Here is a 24,055-nt window from a genome sequence, read left to right as displayed (position 1 = left end):
TAGACAACCTAGATGAAATGGACAAATTCCTTGAAATATATAATCTTCCAAAACTCAATCTGGAAGAATCAGAAAACCTAAACAGACTGATTACAACAAATGAGATAGAAACAGTTATCAAAAAACTCCCAGCAAAGAAAAGTCCTGGGCCAGATGGCTTCACAAATGAATTCTACCAAATATTCAAAGAAGAACTAACTCCTATCCTTCTCAAGCTATTTCAAAAAGTTCAAGAGGAAGGAAGACTTCTAAGCTCCTTTTATGAGGTGAGCATAATTCTGATTCCAAAACCAGGCAAAGACAACACAAAGAAAGAAAATTATAGGCCAATATGTCTGATGAATATAGATGCTAAAATCCTCAACAAAATATTAGCAAATCGGATCCAGGAATATATGAAAAAAAATCATACACCATGATCAAGTGGGATTTATTCTGGGGAGGCAAGGCTGGTACAATATCTGCAAATCAATCAATGTGATTCATCACATAAACAAAAGGAAAGAGAAAAAAAAAACATGATAATTTCAATAGATGCAGAAAAAGCATTTGATAAAATCCAGCACCCATTCATGATCAAAACTCTCAGCAAAGTGGGAATATAGGGAACATACCTCAACATGATAAAAGCCATCTATGACAAACCCACAGCCAACATCATACTCAATGGGCAAAAATTAAAAGCAATCCCCTTAAGATCAGGAACGAGGCACGGGTGGCCCCCTTTCACCACTCTTATTTAACATAGTACTGAAAGTCCCAGCCACAGCAAACAGACAAGAGGAAGAAATAAAAGGCATTCAAGTTGGAAAAGAAGAAGTAAAACTATCATTATTTGCAGATGATATGATATTGTATATAGAAAACCCTAAAGTCTCAGTCTTTTGAGACTGAGACTACTGGACTTGATAAATGAATTCAGCAAAGTGGCAGGATATAAAATTAATACTCAGAAATCAGAGGCATTTTTATACACCAGCAATGAACAGTCAGAAAGAGAAATTAAGGAAACAATCTCCTTCACTATTACAACCAAAAAAATAAAGTACCTAGGAGTAAATTTAACCAAGGACACTAAAGACTTGTACTCGGAAAATTATAAAACATTGATAAAAGAAATCAAGGAAGATACAAACAGGTGGAAGCATATACTATGCTCACGGTTAGGAAGAATAAACAATAAAATGTCTGTATTACCCAAAGCAATCTATAAATTCAATGCAATACCAATTAAAATGCCAATGATATACTTTAAAGATATAGATCACATATTCCAAAAACTTATATGGAACCAAAAGAGAACACAAATAGCCTCAGCAATCTTAAAAAAGAAGAATAAAGGGGGAGGTATCACACTTCCTGATATAAAGCCATTGTACTCAAAACAGCCTGGTAGTGGCATAAGAACAGGCACATAGATCAATGGAACAGAACAGAGAACCCAGAAATAAACCGACAGCTCTATGGACAACTGATATTTGACAAAGGAGGTAAGGGCATACAATGGAGTAAAGACAGCCTCTTTAATAAATGGTGTTGGGAAAATTGGACAGCTACCTGCAAAAAAATGAAACTAGACCACCAACTTACACCATTCACAAAAATAAACTCAAAATGGATAAAAGACTTAAATGTAAGCCGTGAAACCATAAGCATCTTAGAAGAAAACATAGGCAATAAGCTCTCTGACATCTCTCGCAGTGATATATTTGCTGATTTATCTCCACAGGCAAGTGAAATAAAAGACAGGATAAACAAATGGGACTAGGCCCTGGCCGGTTGGCTCAGCGGTAGAGCGTTGGCCTGGCGTGCGGGGGACCCAGGTTCGATTCCCGACCAGGGCACATAGGAGAAGCGCCCATTTGCTTCTCCACCCTCCCCCTCCTTCCTCTCTGTCTCTCTCTTCCCCTCCCGCAGCCAAGGCTCCATTGCACCTCCCGCAGCCAAGGCTCCATTGCAGCAAAGATGGCCCAGGCGCTGGGGATGGCTCCTTGGCCTCTGCCCCAGGCACTAGAGTGGCTCTGGTCGCGGCAGAGCGACGCCCCCAAGGGGCAGATCATCGCCCCCTGGTGGGCAGAGCGTGGCCCCTGGTGGGCAGAGCGTGGCCCCTGGTGGGCGTGCCGGGTGGATCCCGGTCGGGTGCATGCGGGAGTCTGTCTGTCTGTCTCTCCCCGTTTCCAGCTTCAGAAAAAAAAAAAAACAAAACAAAACAAATGGGACTATATCAAACTAAAAAGCTTTTGCACAGCCAAAGACAATAAGAACAGAATAAAAAGACAAACTACACAATGGGAGAACATATTTGACAGTACCTCTGATAACGGGTTAATAACCAAAATTTATAAAGAACTTGTAAATCTCAACACCAGAAAGACAAACAATCCAATCAAAAAATGGGCAAAAGAAATGAATAGACACTTCTCCAAAGAGGACACACAGATGGCCAATAGGCAGATGAAAAAATGCTCAACATCACTAATCATTAGAGAAATGCAAATTAAAACCACAATGAGATATCACCTCACCCCAGTCAGAATGGCGCTCATCAACAAACAACACAGAATAGGTGCTGGTGAGGATGTGGAGAAAAGGGAACCCTCCTGCACTGCTGGTGGGAATGCAGACTGGTGCAGCCACTGTGGAAAACAGTACGGAGATTCCTCAAAAAATTGAAAATCAAACTGCCTTTTGACCCAGCTACCCCACTATTAGGAATATACCCCAAGAACACCATAGAACTGTTCCAGAAGGAGAAATGCACCCCCATGTTTATGGCAGCATTGTTCACAATAGCAAAGATCTGGAAACAGCCCAAGTGTCCGTCAGAGGACGAGTGGATTAAAAAGCTTTGGTATATATACACTATGGAATACTACTCAGCCATAAGAAATGATGTCATCGGATCATTTACAATAACATGGATGGACCTTGATAACATTATACGGAGTGAAATAAATCAGAAAAAACTAACAACTATACGAACCCATACATAGATGGGACATAAAACATGGACAAGAATGTGATGGTAACAGGGGGTGGGGTGGAGGGTGAGGAGGGGCGAGGAAGGAAGGGGGTGGGGGGAAGGGAGGGGCACAAAGAAAACCAGATAGAAGGTGACAGAAGAGAATTTGACTTTGGGTGAGGGGAATGCAACATAATCAAATGTCAAAATAATCTGGAGATGTTTTCTTGGAACATATGTATCCTGATTTATCAATGTCACTGCATTAAAATTAATAAAAATAAGAAAAATAACCACTTTCAATCCATTTAAAGGATTAAACTGTAAAGATGTATCACTTCATGTAATAGACGCACACCATTTAAAACTGACTTTTAAAACTCAAAAGCTGTCTTGCACAAAGAGGGATACTTGGAAATGGACAGAACAGGTTACGGAGGCTTCCGGAGAGAATTTGTATGTATCCCTGAGATTTTAGTCCACAGACCTGGATTTTCATATGTAGGTTTCCTTACAGTTGGGTATATTTCACATTAATTTAATGGGGAGATGGGCAGGAGACAGATTCTTGGGGGGTGGGAATCAAAACGCAGGTCAGAGCAGTGACATCCACCTCTTCTCCACAGGACGCCCCCTTCAGATTACTCTCGATTTCATCACTTGTTCGGTAGAATGATTTTGCATTTCCGAACTTGTAATTGCCGTGATGATGAAATCCTAGAGAACATTGTTGTTGTTGTTTTGAAGAACTGACCCAACATCAAAGCATCCTCTGAATCAGGAAGAGAGGATGACAGCTCACTATAAAAATACAATGCGCCCTGGCCGGTTGGCTCAGCGGTAGAGCGTTGGCCTAGCGTGCGGAGGACCCGGGTTCGATTCCCGGCCAGGGCACACAGGAGAAGCGCCCATTTGCTTCTCCACCCCTCCGCCGCGCTTTCCTCTCTGTCTCTCTCTTCCCCTCCCGCAGCCAAGGCTCCATTGGAGCAAAGATGGCCCGGGCGCTGGGGATGGCTCTGTGGCCTCTGCCCCAGGCGCTAGAGTGGCTCTGGTCGCAACATGGCGACGCCCAGGATGGGCAGATCATCGCCCCCTGGTGGGCAGAGCGTCGCCCCTGGTGGGCGTGCCGGGTGGATCCCGGTCGGGCGCATGCGGGAGTCTGTCTGACTGTCTCTCCCTGTTTCCAGATTCAGGAAAAAAAAAAAAAAATACAATGCTCAGAAAAAACTAAGATACGACTCCATACATAGGTGGGACATAAAAATGAGATTCCGAGACATGGACAACAGTGTGGGGGTTACAGGGTGGGGGGGAGGAGAGGGAGGGGGTTGGGGGAGGGGAGGGGCACAAAGAAAACCAGTTAGAAGGTGACGGAAGACAATTTTATCAATGTCACCCCATCAAAATCAAAAAAAAAAAAAAAAAGAATGTGTCTCACGGCTAATTCAGGCAGTTAGAATAGTATAAGGATGCTAATTCTGCTTCTCAGGCCACATCCTGCAAAAAGGGCCCCAAGCAAATTGGTGATTTGGCTCCTCTGATTTTGCCAATTGGATTTAAAAACAATAGGTCAGGAACGCCCTGAAATGGAACTGACAATACATGGGCATAAATTTAAAGGACTTTTAGATACTGGAGCTGATGTATCTGTTATTGCTAAGCTACACTGGCCTCCTTCCTGGCCCACTCATGCAGCAGCCACAGAATTACAAGGTATAGGGCAGAGTAAATCCCCTCAACAAAGTTCTAGTTTTTTACATTGGGAAGATAAAGAAGGTCATTCTGGATTTTTTTAAGCCTTATGCGCTCCCTGGATGGCCAGTTAATTTGAGGGATAGAGATGTTTTGAAAAATATGGGAGCGTTGCTTGTCAGTCCTAATGGTTTAGTCAGTACTCAGATGCTTGATCGGGGATTTTTGCCCACTAAGGGACTAGGGAAAGAACAGCGAGGAATTCTCACCCCCATAGAAGTGGCACCCAATACCAGAAGGTGTGGATTAGGATATCAAAATTTAGCATAGGGGCCTTGGTAGCCCCTGCTACCCCAATAATGCATTGTGCAGACCCAATTACTTGGAAATCAGATAATCCTGTATGGGTAGACCAATGGCCCCTTTCTCAGGAGAAACTTAGGGCAGCTGCTCGATTGGTACAAAGCAGCTACAGCTTGGGCACATTGAACCATCTAATAGCCCATGGAATACACTTCCATATTTTGATCTTGTTGCCTCCTGGATTATCAAGGGGCATAGGCAACCCTTACAGCTTATAGGTTTTGAGCCTCAAAATTATTGTTGTTCCTTTTTTCAAAGGATCAACAACAATGGCTCTGGGAAACTTCCACTAAATGGCAAATCACTCTTGCAAATCAATGGACTTTATACTGAAACTGTCAACTTAAAATCAGCTCAAAGTCTAGAATTATATGCCATTATCATGGCTTTTCAGCATTTGCCATATTCCCCCTCAAATCTATATACAGACAGCAAATATATACCTATGGTGTTTCCACTATAAAGACTGCTTGCTGTCTTAGGGACAAATGCTGATGAACTATTTCAGCAGTTCCTCCTTCTTCAAAGACTTGTATGTCAACATAGAGCTCCATGTTTTATAGGACATACTCGAGCTCACTCCATGCTCCCTGGAGCTTTAGCAAAAGGGAATGCCCTTCTTTTTTTTTATATTTTTCTGAAGTTGGAAACGGGGAGGCAGTCAGACTCCTGCATGCGCCTGACTGGGAACCACCCGGCATGCCCACCAGGGGGGAATGCTCTGCCCATCTGGGGTGTTGCTCTGTTGCAACCAGGTCCATTCTGGCGCCTGGGGCAGGGGCCACAGGGCCATCCTCAGCGCCCCGGCCGTCTTTGCTCCTTTGCTGCGGTGGAGCCACGGCTGTGGGAGGGGAAGAGAGAGACAGAGAGGAAGGGGAGGGGGAGGGGCGGAGAAGCAGATGGGCGCTTCTCCTGTGTGCCCTGGCCGGGAATCGAACCCGGGAATTCTGCACGCCAGGCCGACGCTCTACCACTGAGCCAACCAGCCAGGGCCTAGGAGTGCCCTTGTCAATCAAGCTACCCAAAAGAAAATTATTTGGAGCAACCATGACAGATCGAGCAATTCAGTCTCATACTATTCATCACCAGAACGCTGCAGCCCTGTGTAAACAGTTTCCACTTTCTCGGGAAGCAGCACGGCAGATTGGGAAATCCTGTCCAAGGGGTCCTATACTACAATCTGCCCCTTCATTTGGAGTTAACCCTCAAGGACTCCTACCAGGACAACTTTGGCAGATGGATGTTACTCATATACCTTCATTTGGCAAACAGTCCTATGTCCACGTTACAGTGGATACCTATTCTGGATTTATAGTAACCTCTGTCTGAACAGGAGAGGCTGCTAAGCATGTTATAGCTCATTGTCTGTATTTTGTCATGCTTACAATCTTTAAAGTTAAGGTATTATTAAAGTGTACCCAGCAAATATTTTAAGGCCAATTTAAAAAACTTTAAAAGGGGGTAGTCATATCCTGGAATTCCTACGGGTCTACCATATCATGCTTTTTACTTAAAAATTTTTAAATTTCTTTTGAATGCTGATGAACAGGAGACGCCAAATCTTTTTCTCCTGCAAACTACTACCTTCTTTATTTGATCCAGCTAATAACACTGTTTTGTCCTTTTCCAAATAGCTCCAGATATATGGAAAAGACTTATATAGGCGGATGGGGATCCTCAAATCCCTCAGCGAGATCTTCTGAGCATGGCTTTTAAGATACCTAGAGGCAGAAAAAGCCCAATAGAGATCAGGGAAACTACCAGCTTTTAGAATACACCCTTAAAGGCTCCAATGCCCCAAAGGGGTCTCATAGGATGCCATCTGGGTCCTGCTTCAATAGTGGAAAGGAAGGTCATTGAGCTAAAGCCTGTCAGACTTACATGCCTCTGCTGTGAGGAAACAGGGACACTGGAAGGTAGGCTTCCCCCTCGCTCCGATAAGGGAGGGTTCAGTCTCTTCCAGCCCTGCTCCAGCCACCTATGACCTAACCTTGCCCAGAATGCTGGGGTTTGCCACGGAAGGCTGAAGGTGCCCAGGGCCATCGGCCCCATCTACGACTCTGTGGACCAGCCTAGGGTATTTCTTCCAAGAAGCAGGTAAACTGATCTCATTTGTACAAGGGCCACTTAACTATGTTTTGCCTGAATAGTCAGGTTTTTTATTCTTCCCTCAAAGATCTCTGTTGTGGGCCCTGGCCAGTAGGCTCAGTGGTAGAGCGTCGGCCTGGCGTGCAGGGGACCCGGGTTCAATTCCCGGCCAGGGCACATAGGAGAAACGCCCATTTGCTTCTCCACCCTCCCCCTCCTTCCTCTCTGTCTCTCTCTTCCCCTCCCGCAGCCAAGGCTCCATTGGAGCAAAGATGGCCCGGGCGTTGGGGATGGCTCCTTGGCCTCTGCCCCAGGCGCTAGAGTGGCTCTGGTCGTGGCAGAGCGATGCCCGGAGGGGCAGAGCATCGCCTCTGGTGGGCGTACCAGGTGGATCCCAGTCGGGCGCATGCGGGATTCTATCTGTCTCTTCCCGTTTCCAGCTTCAGAAAAATACAAAAAAAAGATCTCTGTTGTGGGTGTTGATAGTCCTATTTTCTGCTGCCTTGTTTAATACATATATAGTGTTTCCTTTATTCCTCCTACCTCAATGCCCCACTCATACTTAAGGCTGGGACCTACTCCTAACTTAGAGCTCTCTTTCCCCCTTTTGCCAACTTCTATTATGAATCTGCCTTCGCCACCCACCTTAGTGTATCCCAAGGTTCTCTTTACCAAGCCACAGTCGCAGAGCTCCAGGGAAAAGCAACCTGGTCTCATCTCTCCAGGCAGAGGAAAACAGAAGCTCCATCTCCACACATGCTGCAGATGGCTTTTCCAGTCTACCTGAATCATTACCAGCTAGAAGCAGCGGTCATTGGGACTTGGACGTGAGCTGCAAAGTATAGAATTGTGACAATTCCAGTGCCATGCGAACTTTTCCTGGAGGTGGATTTTTCCTGGACTCCTGCTCCTTGTGACAGCTTCTAACAGACTGAACTGGGGTTGGGTTGCATTTTTCAGGGATTTGGCATGGTGATGGAGCCAACTTGGACTTGGTGAACATGTTAAGGACACTACTCTTTTATGGATTCTTGCTGTATTGGCCAAGAGTTTGCTTAAAGACTTTAATCACTGTAAAAAAAAAATAGAAGACTAGATAAAGAAGATGTGGCACACTATGGTATACCACTCAGCCATAAGAAATGATGACATCGGATCACTTTACAACAATATGGTGGGATCTTGATAACATTATACGGAGTGAAATAAGTAAATCAGAAAAAAACAAGAACTGCAGGATTCCATACATTGGTGGGACATAAAAACAAGACTAAGAGACATGGACAAGAGTGTGGTGGTTATGGGGGGGGAGGGAAGAAGGGAGAGGGGAGGGGGAGGGGGGCACAAAGAAAACTAGATAGAAGGTGACGGAGGACAATCTGACTTTGGGTGATGGGTATGCAACAGAATTGACTGACAAGGTAACCTGGACATGTTTTCTTTGAATATATGTACCCTGATTTATTGATGTCACCCCATTAAAATAAAATTTTATTTATATAAAAAAAATACAGCCTGACCTGTGGTGGCGCAGTGGATAAAGCGTCGACCTGGAAATGCTGAGGTCGCCGGTTCGAAACCCTGGGCTTGCCTGGTCAAGGCACATATGGGAGTTGATGCTTCCAGCTCCTCCCCCCTTCTCTCTCTCTGTCTCTCTCTCTCTGTCTCTCCCTCTCCTCTCTAAAATGAATAAATAAAAAAATTAAAAAAAAAAAGTACAATGCTCACCATGCTGACAAGAGCCAGGAGGGAAACCCCATCCTTGAAAGATCCGACAGTATTCTGGGCCACTGCTCCTGTCAGACCCACCGTCCTCCATTGCTGTAAAAACCCCTTCATGAAACAGCAATGGAGGAGGGAGCAGCTGCTCAGGCGACAAGGCCCTCTATTCTTAACTCCTGGGCCCTTAGCAATGGCCACACTCTGTCGGGTTCCTGACCAGACCTGGAGTCTGTGACACCCTCTGCTGATGAGCACGTGTAAACCGCCGACTAGCAGAAGGGGACCCTCGGATTATCTAGACAGATTTAACTTCTCCATTTCTCTATGAGCATTTCTATCTGGACTCCCTGCCTGCATTCTTCCCCGTCTGCCACCAAGCCCTGCAGGTCAGAAGCTCTGAGGTCACTCTCCTAAGTCAGCTTCACTGCTCATCACACGGTGCCGAGAATCCAGGCATGCGCACCTAGTTCCATCTCCAACTCGGTGTGAGGACAGAGACGAAACTTCAGTGAGAATGAAGCATAAGAAACAGTCACGGTCACTTCGTGGAGCAAATGTGACGAGTGTGTAAGACACAGAGAACTCCTGCCGGAGGAACACAGGGTCACCTCCTTCCTAAAGCGCTGCAGGAGCCACGCTGTGCTGTCAGCACTGACTCGGGGGGCTCTCTGGGCAGGGTGCACAAGGCTGGGAAGAGCCTCTCCCGGGACTCCCCGTGAGCGTCTGTCACCATTACCTGCCCCAGTCCCAGGGCTGGACCTTCCCACCCAACGCTTCGTCTCCTCACACCCTCCGGCCTGCAGGGCTCTGCTCCACAGTCTCAGGTCCCTGACCAAGCTGAACCAAGTCCCAGACCGCCGTCGTCCCTGTGCCGAGCCTGTTCCCCTTGGACATCTTCCGAAAGCCTGCCAGTCCCCTGAACTCATCCTTGTCTATAAAAACAGCCTCAAGAAAAGTCTACATAAACGGTACCAACAGCCACCTCCCCAAATACTGGCCCACACGCAGCCTGGCTTTCTCCGATTCTCTGGGGCGCTACCAGAACCTGGCTCCTAAGGCTCATACAAGTCCCGATCTGGGCCTCTACAGGGTACAATCTTCCATTTTTTCCCCAACAAAGCCCCCACTTAGATGTGAGTGGCACCTCACAGATGGCAATCCCATCTTCTTCAATGACACTCATGTCCCCCATCTCCTGACATAAAAATTTTTTCAATTTCTTATACCCTCTTTCCCTTGCTCTATTTATGAAAAATGACTGCCTACTTTTTTTTTTTTTTTTTTCTGAAGCTGGAAACAGGGAGAGACAGTCAGACAGACTCCCGCATGCGACCGACCGGGATCCACCCGGCACGCCCACCAGGGGCTACGCTCTGCCCATCCTGGGCGTCGCCATGTTGCGACCAGAGCCACTCTAGCGCCTGAGGCAGAGGCCAAGGAGCCATCCCCAGCGCCCGGGCCATCTTTGCTCCAATGGAGCCTTGGCTGCGGGAGGGGAAGAGAGAGACAGAGAGGAAAGCGCGGCAGAGGGGTGGAGAAGCAAATGGGCGCTTCTCCTGTGTGCCCTGGCCGGGAATCGAACCCGGGTCCTCCGCACGCTAGGCCGACGCTCTACCGCTGAGCCAACCGGCCAGGGCTGACTGCCTACTTTTAAAAGAACACACAAATAGATGAATGACTCTTGAGCTATCTATTTGTGGGAAGACACTTGTATTTTATTATATGATCACCGATTCTAAAATTTCCTTCTGTCTTCACATTTTAACATCTTTGAAATCAGAATGTACCATACAGTTGACAGCATCTTTAAACTAACGGGTAGCATTTTTTCTTTTTCAGAAATAATGAAAGAAGTGTCCTACAATCAATGGTATCTTAGGTTCAACAAAATACTGTAAAAACACTAACTCTTCATCAAAGACACTTCCTCTAAGAACGTCACAAGTCAGTCTGCTAGTCTAGTCTGAACTACATGGCACATGAAAGCAGTGAACGTATTTTCCTTAAAAAAATCTAATTATTATTATTATTATTTTGTGTGTGTGTATTTATCTAAACTGAGAAGCGAGGAGGCAGTCAGACAGACTCCCGCATGTGCCCGACAGGGATCCACCCAGCATGCCCACCAGGTGGCGATGCTCTGCCCATCTGGGACGTTGCTCTGTTGTGACCAGAGCCATTCTAGCGCCTGAGGCAGAGGCCATGGAGCCATCCTCAGTGTCCGGGTCAACTTTGCTCCAATGGAGCCTTGGCTGCGGGAGGGGAAGAGAGAGACAGAGAGGAAGGGGAGGGGGAGGGGTGGAGAAGCAGATGGGCGCTTCTCCTGTGTGCCCTGGCCGGGAATCGAACCCGGGACTCCTGCACGCCAGGCCAACGCTCTACCACTGAGCCAACCGGCCAGGGCCAAAAAAATCTAATTATTAATTGGTTACTACCCACCCTTCTCCCCCCAAGCTAGTCAGTCTTGTAACCAGTACCTGACAATGAGACCCAGAAGCATGCTCTAGGGCAGGGATCCCCAAACTTTCTACACAGGGGGCCAGTTCACTGTCCCTCAGACCGTTGGAAGGCCGGACTATAAAAAAAAACTATGAACAAATTCCTATGCACACTGCACATATCTTATTTTAAAGTAAAAAAACAAAACAGGAACAAATACAATATTTAAAATAAAAAACAAGTAAATTTAAATCAACAAACTGACCAGTATTTCAATGGGAACTATCGGCCTGCTTCTGGCTAATGAGATGGTCAATGTCCGGTTCCATATTTGTCACTGCTAGCCCTAACAAGTGATATGACGCGCTTCTGGACCTGAGATGCGTGTGAACCTTGTCACGGGAAGTAGTACTGCACGTCAGTGACACCGCCACACACAGTGCTCCAGGAGCATCCTGTGCTCCTCTCACTGACCTCCAGTGAAAGAGCTGCCCCTTCCGGAAGTGCGGCGGGGGGGGGTGGGGGGTGGATAAATGGCCTCAGGGGGCCGCATGCAGCCCGCGGGCCGTAGTTTGGGGGCCCCTGCTCTAGGCTCTAGGGTGTCCTTTGTGTGGTGGCCGCTCTGGGCCTCAGTTGCAAACTCAGGAGCATGTGAACTCATCTGTCACAGCCTAGGGTCCTGGGACCTTACTCACTGAATTATTAGTATTGAGCTTACTGAAAATTTCTCATTTCCCCTAAAACGGAGCACTAGACGGAGGCCAATAGGTGTGTTCTGTTTGTCAGACTGTGATACAGGAGGAAGAATGAGACTCAGCGAGGCCGAGCAGGTCCTGGGGGAAGGAGATGCTGGAAGCACCCTGAGCTCCCTAGTAACACAGCTTTCCTCCACACTACAGACGTATCTGGTGTTTGTAAAAAAAAAGTAACAAAGAGGCAGAGAAGCTCTGCAACTTTTAAACTAAACGTTGAACAACTTTTTTCAGTGGTTTCGAGTTTCATGAGTCCTTAGGTTTAGTCAAACTCTAAAACACACGACCACAATGTGTTTTAAAGTATCACTGTCCTAGTCCACGTCAAGGGGCTCTTCTCCTTTGTTAGTAGAGAAAGCTGTTTCTTTTCTTTTTTCCTTTTTTTTGTGACAGAGTCAGAGAGAACAAGAGAGAGGGACAGACAGGGACAGACAGACAGGAACGGAGAGAGATGAGAAGCATCAGTTCTTCATTGCGACACCTTAGTTGTTCATTGATTGCTTTCTCATATGTGCCTTGACCGCGGGCCTTCAGCAGACCGAGTAAGTCCTTGCTTGAGCCAGCGACCTTGGGTCCAAGCTGGTGAGCTTTGCTCAAACCAAATGAGCCCGCACTCAAACTGGCGACCTCAGGGTCTCGAACCTGGGGCCTCTGTGTCCCAGTCCAAAGCTCTATCCACTGCGCCACCGCCTGGTCAGGCTGACCGTTTCTTAGTTTTAGTTACATTCAACGCTATTTGAAGCTGATGAAAAAGCAGCAGCAGTGCAGGTGAATTTAACATTGACACAACAAGCCCTGCAACGAAGCGCCCTGTGCCAAGTGGAACCTGTTACGACCAACGGGCAGCGGGCCCAGCCCCTGTTCTTAGATGGGCACTGAAGCCGCATTTTCCGCAGAGGAAGGGACCGAGGAGGGAGGCCACCAGGAACGGCATGCTGGAGGGGGGTTCCCGTTCCCAGGACGCTCCCAGCCCAGACCCCTCGGCTAGGTGCAGGGTGACCGCACCGCCCTCGGCCAGACTCCCAGGACGGCCGCCGTCTTCCCAGAAGTCCCGCCGACTCCCGAGGAGAGAGCGGCCCAGGGGGACGTGTGACAGGAGAAGCTGCCCAGCAGGCAGGGTCACACGGGGAGGCCTGGGGACCCTGCAGGAAGTCTTACTAACAGCATGTCCCACCCCAGGCCCCAGACCCTGGGCTGCTCTTCTCTGCAGAGAAACTTCCGGGTTAGCTGTCAGGGTTTATAACATCTCCCACCCTCCCCCTTCTTAACTGACTTGAGAGAGAGAGAGAGAGAGAGAGAGAGAGAGAGAGAGAGATGGCCAGCACTGTTGCTCCCCGTATCTGTGCGCTCACTGGCTGACTCCTGCACGGGCCCTGACTGGGGACTGACTTCAGGGCCTTGGTGCACCAGGACGACGCTCTAATCAGCTGGGCTTCCCGGCCAGGGCAGAAGCATCCCTTCCTTCCCAGAGAGGGGGGCCCACTGTAAAGGACAACCGATACTTTGCAGAGCACACCGCTGACACTGGACAGGCACAGTGACACTAAAGGACAATACTGACATTTACAACAAAATAACCAGAACCCAGTGTTCCTGCGTTGCACACCACCACCCCCCTTTCCTTCTCCAGGGTCACTGAGGACACGAACTCACGGCACCGCAGCACACGGGTCGCGGGCTCGGTCCGGCACTAAGACAGGAACGGCACTCACCCGGACGAGGGCGTCGTCGATGATGTGGTCGCGCCGGACCTTGAGGCGCAGGTAGGGGTTCAGCTGCTGGCCCTGCACGAGGCTGTAGAGCACGGTGATCCTCCGCTCGCTGTACATGCGGATCCTGTTGTCATAGTACAGCCCCAGGTTCTTGGTGACGGCGTTCAGGATGAAGGGGCACGTCATGAAGGAGAACTTGTTCTCCGTCTCCACTTTGAAGAAGGTGTAGTCCTTGTCCATCTCCAGCACGTCGTTCAGCGGCTCGTTGACGAACTCCTCGAAGGGGATGAGGGGCCGCCGGCAGTCCAGGGTCTTCACGCCCAGCTCGGTCTCCAGCGGGTCGACGCGCGGGCCCTTCTTGTTCCTGCGCTCCTCGCCCAGCAGCTCCTGCAGCGTCAGCTCGCTGGACTCGGGCAGCGGCTCCTCGTCCTCCTCCTCGTTGTGCTGGGTGTCCAGCTCCCCGCCCACCACGTTGGCGTAGTACACCATCTTCAGGCACTTGGAGGCTGCCACGATGGCGTCGTCGTCGTTGACCAGGTTGCGCTCGCTGACGAGGTTGCGGTTGTTGAACTCGTTGCTGATGACCTTGTAGGTGATGAGCTGCTGGAAGGTCTCCATCATCCTGCGGATCTGCTCGGCGCTGTAGGTGGCCCAGAGGCGCACCAGCCGGCCCTGGGCGCCCAGCGGCAGCCGGCTCATGGCCTTGCAGAAGAGCGGCAGGGCCATCTCCAGGTACTCGGGGCTGTGCAGGTTCCTGTTCTCCATCACGATGACGAACAGGTTCAGGTAGCTGGGGTCGCGCGAGTACACGTTGTGGTAGGTCAGGTCGCACTCCACGTTGGGCGACAGGTAGACCAGGGCGTTGAGGAAGGCGGCTTCGATCTTCTCGTTGGACAGCAGCCTGGTGTAGACCCTGCGGACGGCCTCGATGTCCACAGACACGTCCTCGGGGCCGGACTTCTGGGCACGGTCGCCCGGGGAGCCGTCGCACACCCTGGAGGAGGACGCCTCGGGGTCCTCCTCCATGGCGGCCGCGGAGCAGGCGGCCTTCTCCTCCTCGTCCTCGTCCTTGTCCTCGTCCTTGCCCTGCAGGGACTTGAGCTCCTCCTTGGTGTGCTGCTTCAGCTTCCGGAAGCTCTGCACCAGGGCCTCGGCGCTGGAGAACACGCGGCCGATGACGCGGATCAGGGGCGAGTAGTCCTCCCGCTCGCGGCACAGCTCCAGGATCTCGTACACCACGGCCTCCGTCAGGTGCGTCACGTCTGCGGCGGGAGGAAGAGCGCGGTTACTGCCGGGGCATGCGAGCATTTACCAACGCCCAGTGAAAGACCCTGGCGCTTTGTACTCTACCCTGTTTATGACTCACAACTCTTTAAAAAAAAGTAATACTTCTGTTCATCAAAATGCGACACTCGCCTATTTTTAAATAAACCACGAACGGCAACAACCTCACTCACTTTTTACATTGTTTCATAACACAAAACATTTAATGAGCTCAAGCACCCTCCATGGTCTGGTCCACATCCACCAGTCTCCTGGGGGACACGGGCCAGGAGGCCGCGGGTTGACGGTACCGTGCGTGTCTGCACGCGTGTCACGGGGACACGGGCCAGGAGGCCATGGGCTGACGGTACCGTGCACGTCTGCACGCGTGTCACGGGGGACACAGGCCAGGAGGCCGTGGGTTGATGGTACCGTGCACCCTCCACGGTCTCTGTACATGTCCGCGCACATCTCACGGAGAACACGGGCCAGGAGATTGTGGGCTGACGGTCCCATGACCGTCTGCTCCTCGCTGCGTGCCCCACGACTGTGATCTCGAGAGCACGCGGGCAGGTGCCAGAGGCCCCGCAGCACCCTTGGAAGCAGCTCCGTACTACTCGTCTGTGTGAAAACCAAACCAGGTCCTGCTGAGCCCCCGTTGTTAGTGTTCTCTGGGTGAGAAGGACCCCCCATTCCCTAAGCCCTGCCATCGACAGAGCTCACAGAGTGACCGGACACAGTCAAAAACAGCAAACAGCGGGTGAGGAAAGACACTGGTGAGCAGTGTCACAGACCACTAGGTGGTCCCTGAACCTATTTCTTCTTCCTGGCCCAGAGCTGGCCGAGGCTACGTCCCTCTGGCTAACGAGATGATGGCCCGGGTGGCCCTGAGCCACGTGCTGAGGACAGCGGGCCACTGCTGCCCCCGACACAAGGACCTGCCCACCCCGCGCCGTCTGGATGGATGTGGGCCCACGTCAGAGGATGTGGGCTCAATGACTGGGCACAGAGCCGCACTCCGGGTTACATGGCTGAGTTTACATGGACACAGCCACGGAAACCTTCCGGAAAACCGGAACCACGGTATCCATGTGAGCCAGCCCCTCCTCCTCGGAATGGGCGCCCCTTGGGGACAGGACCAGACACCGGAAGCCGCGATGCTGCCCACTGTGTGGACGCACTTTGTACACCAGGAGGGCGAGCTGTGGTCCGCTTCCCCGTCAGCAGGGAGCTCACACCCCTCAGGCGATACTGCGGGACGCCTCAGCGTGTCTCTAACGACTCCTGTCCCCAAACAGAAGCTCCTCCTGCAGAGTGCAGTCCCCTCGGGAGCCGAGCCATCGGTCACTCAGAAACCTGATGATCCTGTTACTGATGCTGGTTACCTTCCCTGAGGATCAGAGAGCTCGGAGTGGAGGATTAAAAAAAAGAAAGAAAGAAGACGGAAACAGTCAGGCTGGGCGCAGCAGTGCGTCAGCGGGCGTCTGGGGACAGGGACCGGAGGACAGGTCCGTCCCACAGTGCCTCCCAGGAACAGGACTCCCCCACAGGGCGTGGTCCCTGCTCCACGGCCGACAGACGTGGTGGCTTCGCTGAGATGAACTAGGGGGAAATGTTTAGAAAGCGCCTCGGACCAGAAGCTGCCGGAACAGTGACTACAGGTGAGTCAGAGACTCTGCCGCCCAGCGTCAGCCCCACGGCGCAGTCTCACCCCAGCCACAGGGCGGACGCACCGACCAGGCCCCGCGTGTCCCTCCCACCACGCCTCCGGGACAGGCGCTCACCTCGGAAGTCGTCCCTGGCCCCCAGGCCGTGCATCTTGCCGTCGGGGCAGGCGTCCGCGCCCTTGGCGTTCTCCAGGTAGGCCGAGCCGGCGCCCTTCTTGGAGGGGTGGGGGTCACAGAGCTGCGCGTTGACCTTGTAGAGCTCGAGGGCCTTGATGGCAGCAGCGTTGTTGTCCATGCGCAGGAAGGACGGGCAGGAAGCGCAGAACTCGTTCGTGCAGGCCTCATTGCCGCAGCCCTCCGTCAGCTGGTGGTAGTAGCGTTCTATCAGATGCTTTGCGGCGGCTCGCTTCCTGCGCAAACAGCCAAACCGCAGCAGTGAGTGCAGCCCCAGGGGCTCAGACCAGCATTAGTCACACACGGAGTCGGGAACGCGCACACGGGAGGGGAGCACACGCATCCAGGGACCCGCCTTCCCAACCTGGGCACGCTCGGAGTCCTGCCCGCGGGGAGGAAGAGCGCGAGCACACCGGCAGGACGCGCCCTCTGGTCCAGCAGCGAGACAGTCGGACCACTGGCCAGTGCACTGAACCCGTGCCCGTGACGGGGCCCAGGCCTACGGCTCGGGGTTTCAGCTCATCACTTTATAAATGGACACCAGTTCAGCTTTCCTTTATACAATCACAGTTTTTACTTCAACAGTTCAGAACACACCTGCTTTAGAGTTAAGACAGAAGTTCTACCTGGAAGAAAACTGTCCGCTCCCAGTCATCTTCCACGCGGGAGACTCAGAAGCACAGTTATGAATGAAACGTCTAATACTGAGTTACCACACAACGTTGACTCTAAACGCATTGTTGAGCTTCCTCATGAAGCTCCTGTCATGGGAACATGAAGGGAACTTCTGTCCCTGCGCCTGTGTGACCGTCCATGTCCTGCCCGGCAGGGCAGGGAGAGACCAGGACGTGCCACGGCTGCACGGTCCCCCTGCCCGTGCGGCTCCGTCAGGGTCGCACTGAGGACAGCACACAACTCCAGTCATCAACCACGTCCCAAGGACCAACTCAGAGCTGTCGCCTCTGGTACCAGGTCACGTGCTCAGGAGTAAGAACTGCCCATTGTCAAGACCATAGAAACTGACCTAGCTCAGTCCTCAAACGGTCCCCACCGTCAGCTCACGGCCGTGACATCAGCTCACTGGCCAGCGGCGTGCGAGTCTGCATCTCGTTAACTGCGAGACACACCTCGTTAGCCAGGACAGAGCCAACACCTCACAAGGCAAACAGGCAGCAGAAAAGGGGACACATCATGAAGTCCCGTTTCCCCTGAAAAGCAGGACTTTGTCTCTGAACTACCAAGGTGACAAGAGTGACAAGGCAAGCACACTTTATTCATGCGGGCATTTCTACTTTCCACACGACACGTTCCAGGCCAAGTCAGCCCTCACTGCATGCAGATAAGAGAAGAAGGAACCCTCCCAAATACTTCAACACTGCATGAACAAGATGTCTTATGTGCAGCATCACATAAATTTCTGAAAACTAAAGATGATTATTCTGGACACATTTCTATCCCAACGACTGGAGTGACCGCAGGAACGGGAGTGCGCCCTCTGCTGGGAGGCAGAGGGAAGGCAGCAGCCGGCCCTGGCCTCGACTGGCCCGCTCGGGGCAGGACCAGCACCATCCCCTCCTGGGAGGAGGAGCTGGCACAGCCCATGTAGCCAAAGTCTTCAAAACGCATCAGAATAAACCGTACTAGTGACAGGTTCACTGTGGGAAATAACTGGGTGACTGCAAAAACGCACTCTTCCTATGGAATCTGAAACAATCGGCGTGCCCAACGATGGAGGATTGCTAATGACGCCCGCCGTTCACAACGGAATAAATAAAAATGACCAGGACCTGAACTCGGCGGGGCAGCCTCCCTCACGCGTCACAAATGCCCAAGAGTCGGTGACAGAGTTGTAGGCGCAGGACGAGGTTGCTTTTATTTCAAAGCGCTAACAGTCGTTTTCTCAGAATAATGCAACTGAATGGGTTTTTGAAATTCTTGTATCTTTTCGCTATTATTCATTTCTTCCACACGAAAATGCTACTCACGATTAATACACATGAATGGGAAGAATGTGACTGGTGCTAAAACTTCACATACACGATTTCAGTAGTCTCAAGGTTTACAAAATTGTCCATATGACTTTTTTAAAAGTTATCAAATACTAAAACACTCTAGCTCATTTTTCAATAAAATGCCAGGTTTTGTCCTTTAAAACAGAACACGCACACAAGCCCCGAGCCCCGTGAGCAGAGCCCCAGGAGCAGGGCCCCGGGGCTGGACCACGCGGGACGACCCCCCTCAGCCGTGTGGTGCCACACCAGCCCCTCCTGCCTCAGCCTCCGTCTGCAGCACGGCCCTTGTTCTGATCGTCAGGTGACACACACGGGAGATGAGAGGCGACACCGCCTGGCGCCCGATGCCGTACTGGACACGCGGACACAGGTCCTATCGCCCGAGTCCTGACCACACACCGCCCGCAGTCCTCTGGGCAGTGGGGGGCGAGATGCGCACATGGCCACGCGGGACCAGGCAGAGCAACACTGTCTGCACAGCTGACCCACTTCAGATGAACCTTCACAACAGGACAAAAAACACGTATGGGCCCTGGCCGGTTGGCTCAGTGGTAGAGCGTCGGCCTGGCGTGCGGGGGACCCGGGTTCGATTCCCCGCCAGGGCACACAGGAGAAGCGCCCATCTGCTTCTCCACCCCTCCCCCCCTCCTTCCTCTCTGTCTCTCTCTTCCCCTCCCGCAGCCAAGGCTCCATTGGAGCAAAGATGGCCCGGGCGCTGGGGATGGCTCCTTGGCCTCTGTCCCAGGCGCTAGAGTGGCTCTGGTCACGGCAAAGCGACGCCCTGGAGGGGCAGAGCATCGCCCCCTGGTGGGCAGAGCGTCGCCCCTGGTGGGCGTGCCGGGTGGATCCCGGTCGGGCGCATGCGGGAGTCTGTCTGACTGTCTCTCCCCGTTTCCAGCTTCAGAAAAATACAAAAAAACAAACAAACAAAAAAAAAAAACACGTATAAGTAACGTGCCTCACGTGAGCCTCACATGCACGCATCGTGTCTGGCACCACACGCGGGCACCACGCCACCTACAGAACGTGCACATCCGCGATGCACGGGCTCCTCGTGGCGGCACTTCGCAGAGACGCCCTGCGGGAGGCTGTGGCCCAGCACGAGGCGCTCAACAGGGAGGACACGCTGCCCGACCAACCACACGGCCCTGCACGAGCTCCTGGGCCTGCATCTTAGTTTCCTGTCTGTAAAGGAAATGCACGCAGGACGACCACCCACCTGGGGGAGACCACCCACCTGGGGGAGACCGCCCACCTGGGGGAGACCACCCACCTGGGGGCGACCACCCACCTGGGGGAGACCGCCCACCTGGGGGAGACCACCCACCTGGGGGAGACCGCCCACCTGGGGGAGACCACCCACCTGGGGGCGACCGCCCACCTGGGGGAGACCGCCCACCTGGGGGAGACCGCCCACCTGGGGGAGACCACCCACCTGGGGGAGACCGCCCACCTGGGGGCGACCGCCCACCTGGGGGAGACCGCCCACCTGGGGGAGACCGCCCACCTGGGGGAGACCACCCACCTGGGGGAGACCGCCCACCTGGGGGAGGACGGTGAGCTGACAGCACAGAGCGCCGGGCGCAGGGCCTGGCACACAGGGCTCCGCACGGACGAGCAGAGCTGCTCTAACAGTCACCACCCCCGTCCCTGGCTGGTCACTGACCCTCACTGTGCTCAGGGCACTTACACAACAAGCCGCACATCTATCAAGAGCTCTGAACCCAGGCCTGACCAACACGTGGCCTTCAGCACCCCCAAAGGGAGGGGTCCCACCAGTCAGGGGAGAGGGGATGTGTGATCGGCTTCTCCACCCAGGGACTAGCACAGGCAGCTGCCCCCAGGCGGGGCCGAAAGAAGTCCCGAAAATCCTTTTATCAGTGGGACCTTCTGCCTCAGCAGGCAACACCCGGACCTCTGTGCGTGCACTCTGCCTGCTTACCCACAGAGTGGACAGAGGCCTCTAGGAGTGGACAGAGGCCTCTAGGTGGGAACGCAGAGTGGACAGAGGCCTCCAGGGGGAACGCAGAGTGGACAGAGGCCTCCAGGTGGGGACACAGAGTGGACAGAGGCCTCCAGGTGGGGACACAGAGTGGACAGAGGCCTCCAGGGGGGAACGCAGAGTGGACAGAGGCCTCTAGGAGTGGACAGAGGCCTCCAGGTGGGGACACAGAGTGGACAGAGGCCTCCAGGGGGGAACGCAGAGTGGACAGAGGCCTCTAGGTGGGAACGCAGAGTGGACAGAGGCCTCTAGGTGGGAACGCAGGGTGGACAGAGGCCTCCAGGGGGGAACGCAGGGTGGACAGAGGCCTCCAGGGGGGAACACAGAGTGGACAGAGGCCTCTAGGTGGGAACGCAGGGTGGACAGAGGCCTCTAGGTGGGAACGCAGGGTGGACAGAGGCCTCCAGGGGGGAACGCAGGGTGGACAGAGGCCTCTAGGTGGGAACGCAGAGTGGACAGAGGCCTCTAGGGGGGAACGCAGAGTGGACAGAGGCCTCTAGGTGGGAACGCAGAGTGGACAGAGGCCTCCAGGTGGGGAACGCAGAGTGGACAGAGGCCTCTAGGAGTGGACAGAGGCCTCTAGGAGGGAACTGCAGGCTCACAGCGAGGGTCCGGCCGATGCCCTGCCCTGTGGGAACCGCCCAGCTGCCCATGCCCCCCAGCCTGCAAGCTAAGAGCAGGGTTCCCGGGGACAGAGCTGGGACACGTCAGAGGAGGAACATTCTGTGACGTGGAAAAGTTGTAGGAAACTCAAATCCCATTGTCCCAGCTGCTTCATCTACAGACGGTCAGCAGGGCGGTAACCCTGCCACCACAGTGTGGCCCGCGAAGCCTAAAATAAATGCCACCTGGCCCCAGTCTTAATATAGAGCCAGCCTCTGCTCTCCGGGCCCCGCCCGCCCTGCAGCCCTCGGGGCAGCCAGCGTGGGCCTCCCGTCACAACCACAGAAAGGGGGTGGGGTGGGGGGAGCAGACACAGAACAGGGGAGCAGGGACGTTCAGTGACCCCGTCAGCCAGGGGGGGTGGCACCTGCCGCTGTCCCCCACACCTCACTGACCTGTGTCACCATGCACACACACACCAAGCATTCACAACACGCTGCTTTTCCCTGAGAGGGTCCTGCCCGCAGGTCAGTGCTGAGCACCCAGTGAGGCTGGGGAGGCGCTCAAACCTGGGCCGACGCCTAAAGGCCTCACGCATTTCAAACTGTATTTCCCAGTTATTCATCCTCCTTCTGTGACTGAGTCAGTGACACAGTCCTACATAAATGTCCTATGGAATAAACCGTGTGAGGGGCCAGAGTTACTTTAGAAAACTTGATAAAAATCTTTTCAAAAATAGTTTCATCAGTTGGCTCAGTGATAGAGAGTCGGCCCAATGTGTGGATATCCTGTTCGATTCCCGGCCAGGGCACACAGGAGAAGCGCCCATCTGCTTCTCCACCCTCCCCTCACCTCCTCGCTTCTCTCTCTTTCTTCTTTTCCCTGCCTGCAGCCATGGCTCGACTGCAGTGAGTTGGCCCCAGGTGCTGAGGAGGGCTCCATGGCCTCCACCTCAAGCACTAAAATAGCTCGGTTACCGATCAATACGGCAAGGGCCCCAGATGGGCAGAGCATCGCCGCCTAGTGGGCTTGCCAGGTGAATCTCGTTTGGGGCGCATACAGGAGTCTGTCTCTGCCTCCCCTCCTCTCACAGATTAAAAAAATAATAATAATACATATATATATAGTTTCACCTTAGGAGAGAAGTGTTCTGATGTCAGCAATTAACTTTGAAATGCACTAAAAATAAAGATGAATAAGAAGAATGGTAGACTCTAGACAGCAGGCATGTGGTGTCAACTGTACAATTCTGTCAACCTGGCTGCACGTCTGGTTTAAAACAAAACACTGGGGGAGACCATTGCGCCTGCAGCCTTTCAGGGCGCAAGTCAGAGGGCAAAGGCGCTAGTCTCGGCAGCAGCAGCAACAGCAAAAAACAATGCCTGGGCCACAGGCACTGCCACCACCTCTGTGGACTTTAAATCTAGTGTCAGGGACTTAACAGAAGTCCAGTAATGGCCCTGGCCAGTTGGCTCAGTGGTAGAGCGTCAGCCTGACATGTGGATGTCCTGGGTTTGATTCCTGGTCAGGGCACACAGGAGAAGTGCCCATCTGCTTCTCCATCCTTCCCCCGCTTGCTTCTCTCTCTCTCTTCCTCTTCTGCAGCCATTGCTTGACTGAAGAAGTTGGCCCGGGCGCTGAGTAAGGGCTCCATGGCCTCCACCTCAGGCGTTAAAAAGCTCAGTTGCCAAGCAACGGAGCAATGCTCCAGACCAGCAAAGCATCACCCCCTAGTGGTCTTGCCATGTGGATCCCGGTCAGAGTGCATGCAGGAGTCTGTCTCTCAGCCACCCATGTCTCACTTAAAAATAAAAAGGTGCAGTATTTAACAAAAATAAAAAACACAAACCCTACCATAATAACAATGAGAAACTAAGTGTTACAGGCTGACCATGACTGCGCACAGCAACGTAACCATAACCGAGCCACCAAGCCACCAAGCTGACAAACACTGGGAGCACGTTCAGGGTGCCCGTATCGACAGCCACCTCTGGGGTCAGAACCACCGAGGGCAGAGGGGTCTGCCAACAATGCAGGAAGGAGACATCAAAGACCCGAAGCTGCCTGACCAGGCGGTGGCGCAGTGGATAGTGTCGGACTGGGATGCGGAGGAACCAGGTTCGAGACCCCGAGGTCGCCAGCTTGAGCGCGGGCTCATCTGGTTTGTGCAAAAATTCACCAGCTTGGACCCAAGGTCGCTGGCTCAAGCAAGGGGTTACTCGGTCTGCTGAAGGCCCACGGTCAAGGCACATATGAGAAAGCAATCAATGAACAACTAAGGAGTCCCAACGAAAAACTGATGATTGATGCTTCTCATCTCTCTCCTCTCCTGTCTGTCTGTCCCTGTCTGTCCCTCCCTCTGACTCCCGCAGGCAGGCAGGACGTGAGCGGGCGGTACAGAGACGGAGAGGGCTGAGCCAGGGACACAGCAGCTGCTCGAGGCGAAGACTGTCCATCAACAAGGAGACGAGGATAGCCCAGTCAGAATGGAGAGCAAGTCAGGGTGTAAAAACAACAGTAACTGTGACAGGTTACAACACACACAGCTGCAGGCCCCGCCCGATGGCCCCACGCACATGGTGGCCAGTCTGACCGTCAGGGCAC

At 52.6% G+C, this 24,055-nt stretch overlaps 1 protein-coding gene across 1 annotated transcript in view; it reads right to left on the bottom strand.

Annotated features, from left to right (window-relative positions):
- UBE3A (ubiquitin protein ligase E3A) overlaps positions 1-24,055 on the bottom strand; it is a 65,854-nt gene that overhangs the window by 17,243 nt on the left and 24,556 nt on the right. The window contains exons 5-6 of the mRNA XM_066355692.1: positions 16,778-17,070; positions 13,731-14,992 (exon numbers count right to left, since the gene is read on the bottom strand). Of these exons, the coding sequence (XP_066211789.1) occupies positions 13,731-14,992; positions 16,778-17,070 (1,555 nt within the window). The remainder of the gene's footprint in view (positions 1-13,730; positions 14,993-16,777; positions 17,071-24,055) is intronic.

This window comes from Saccopteryx leptura, chromosome 13 (genome assembly GCF_036850995.1).
Source record: "Saccopteryx leptura isolate mSacLep1 chromosome 13, mSacLep1_pri_phased_curated, whole genome shotgun sequence".
Lineage (NCBI taxonomy): Eukaryota > Metazoa > Chordata > Mammalia > Chiroptera > Emballonuridae > Saccopteryx > Saccopteryx leptura.
This window is presented reverse-complemented; position numbering and strand designations above follow the sequence as displayed.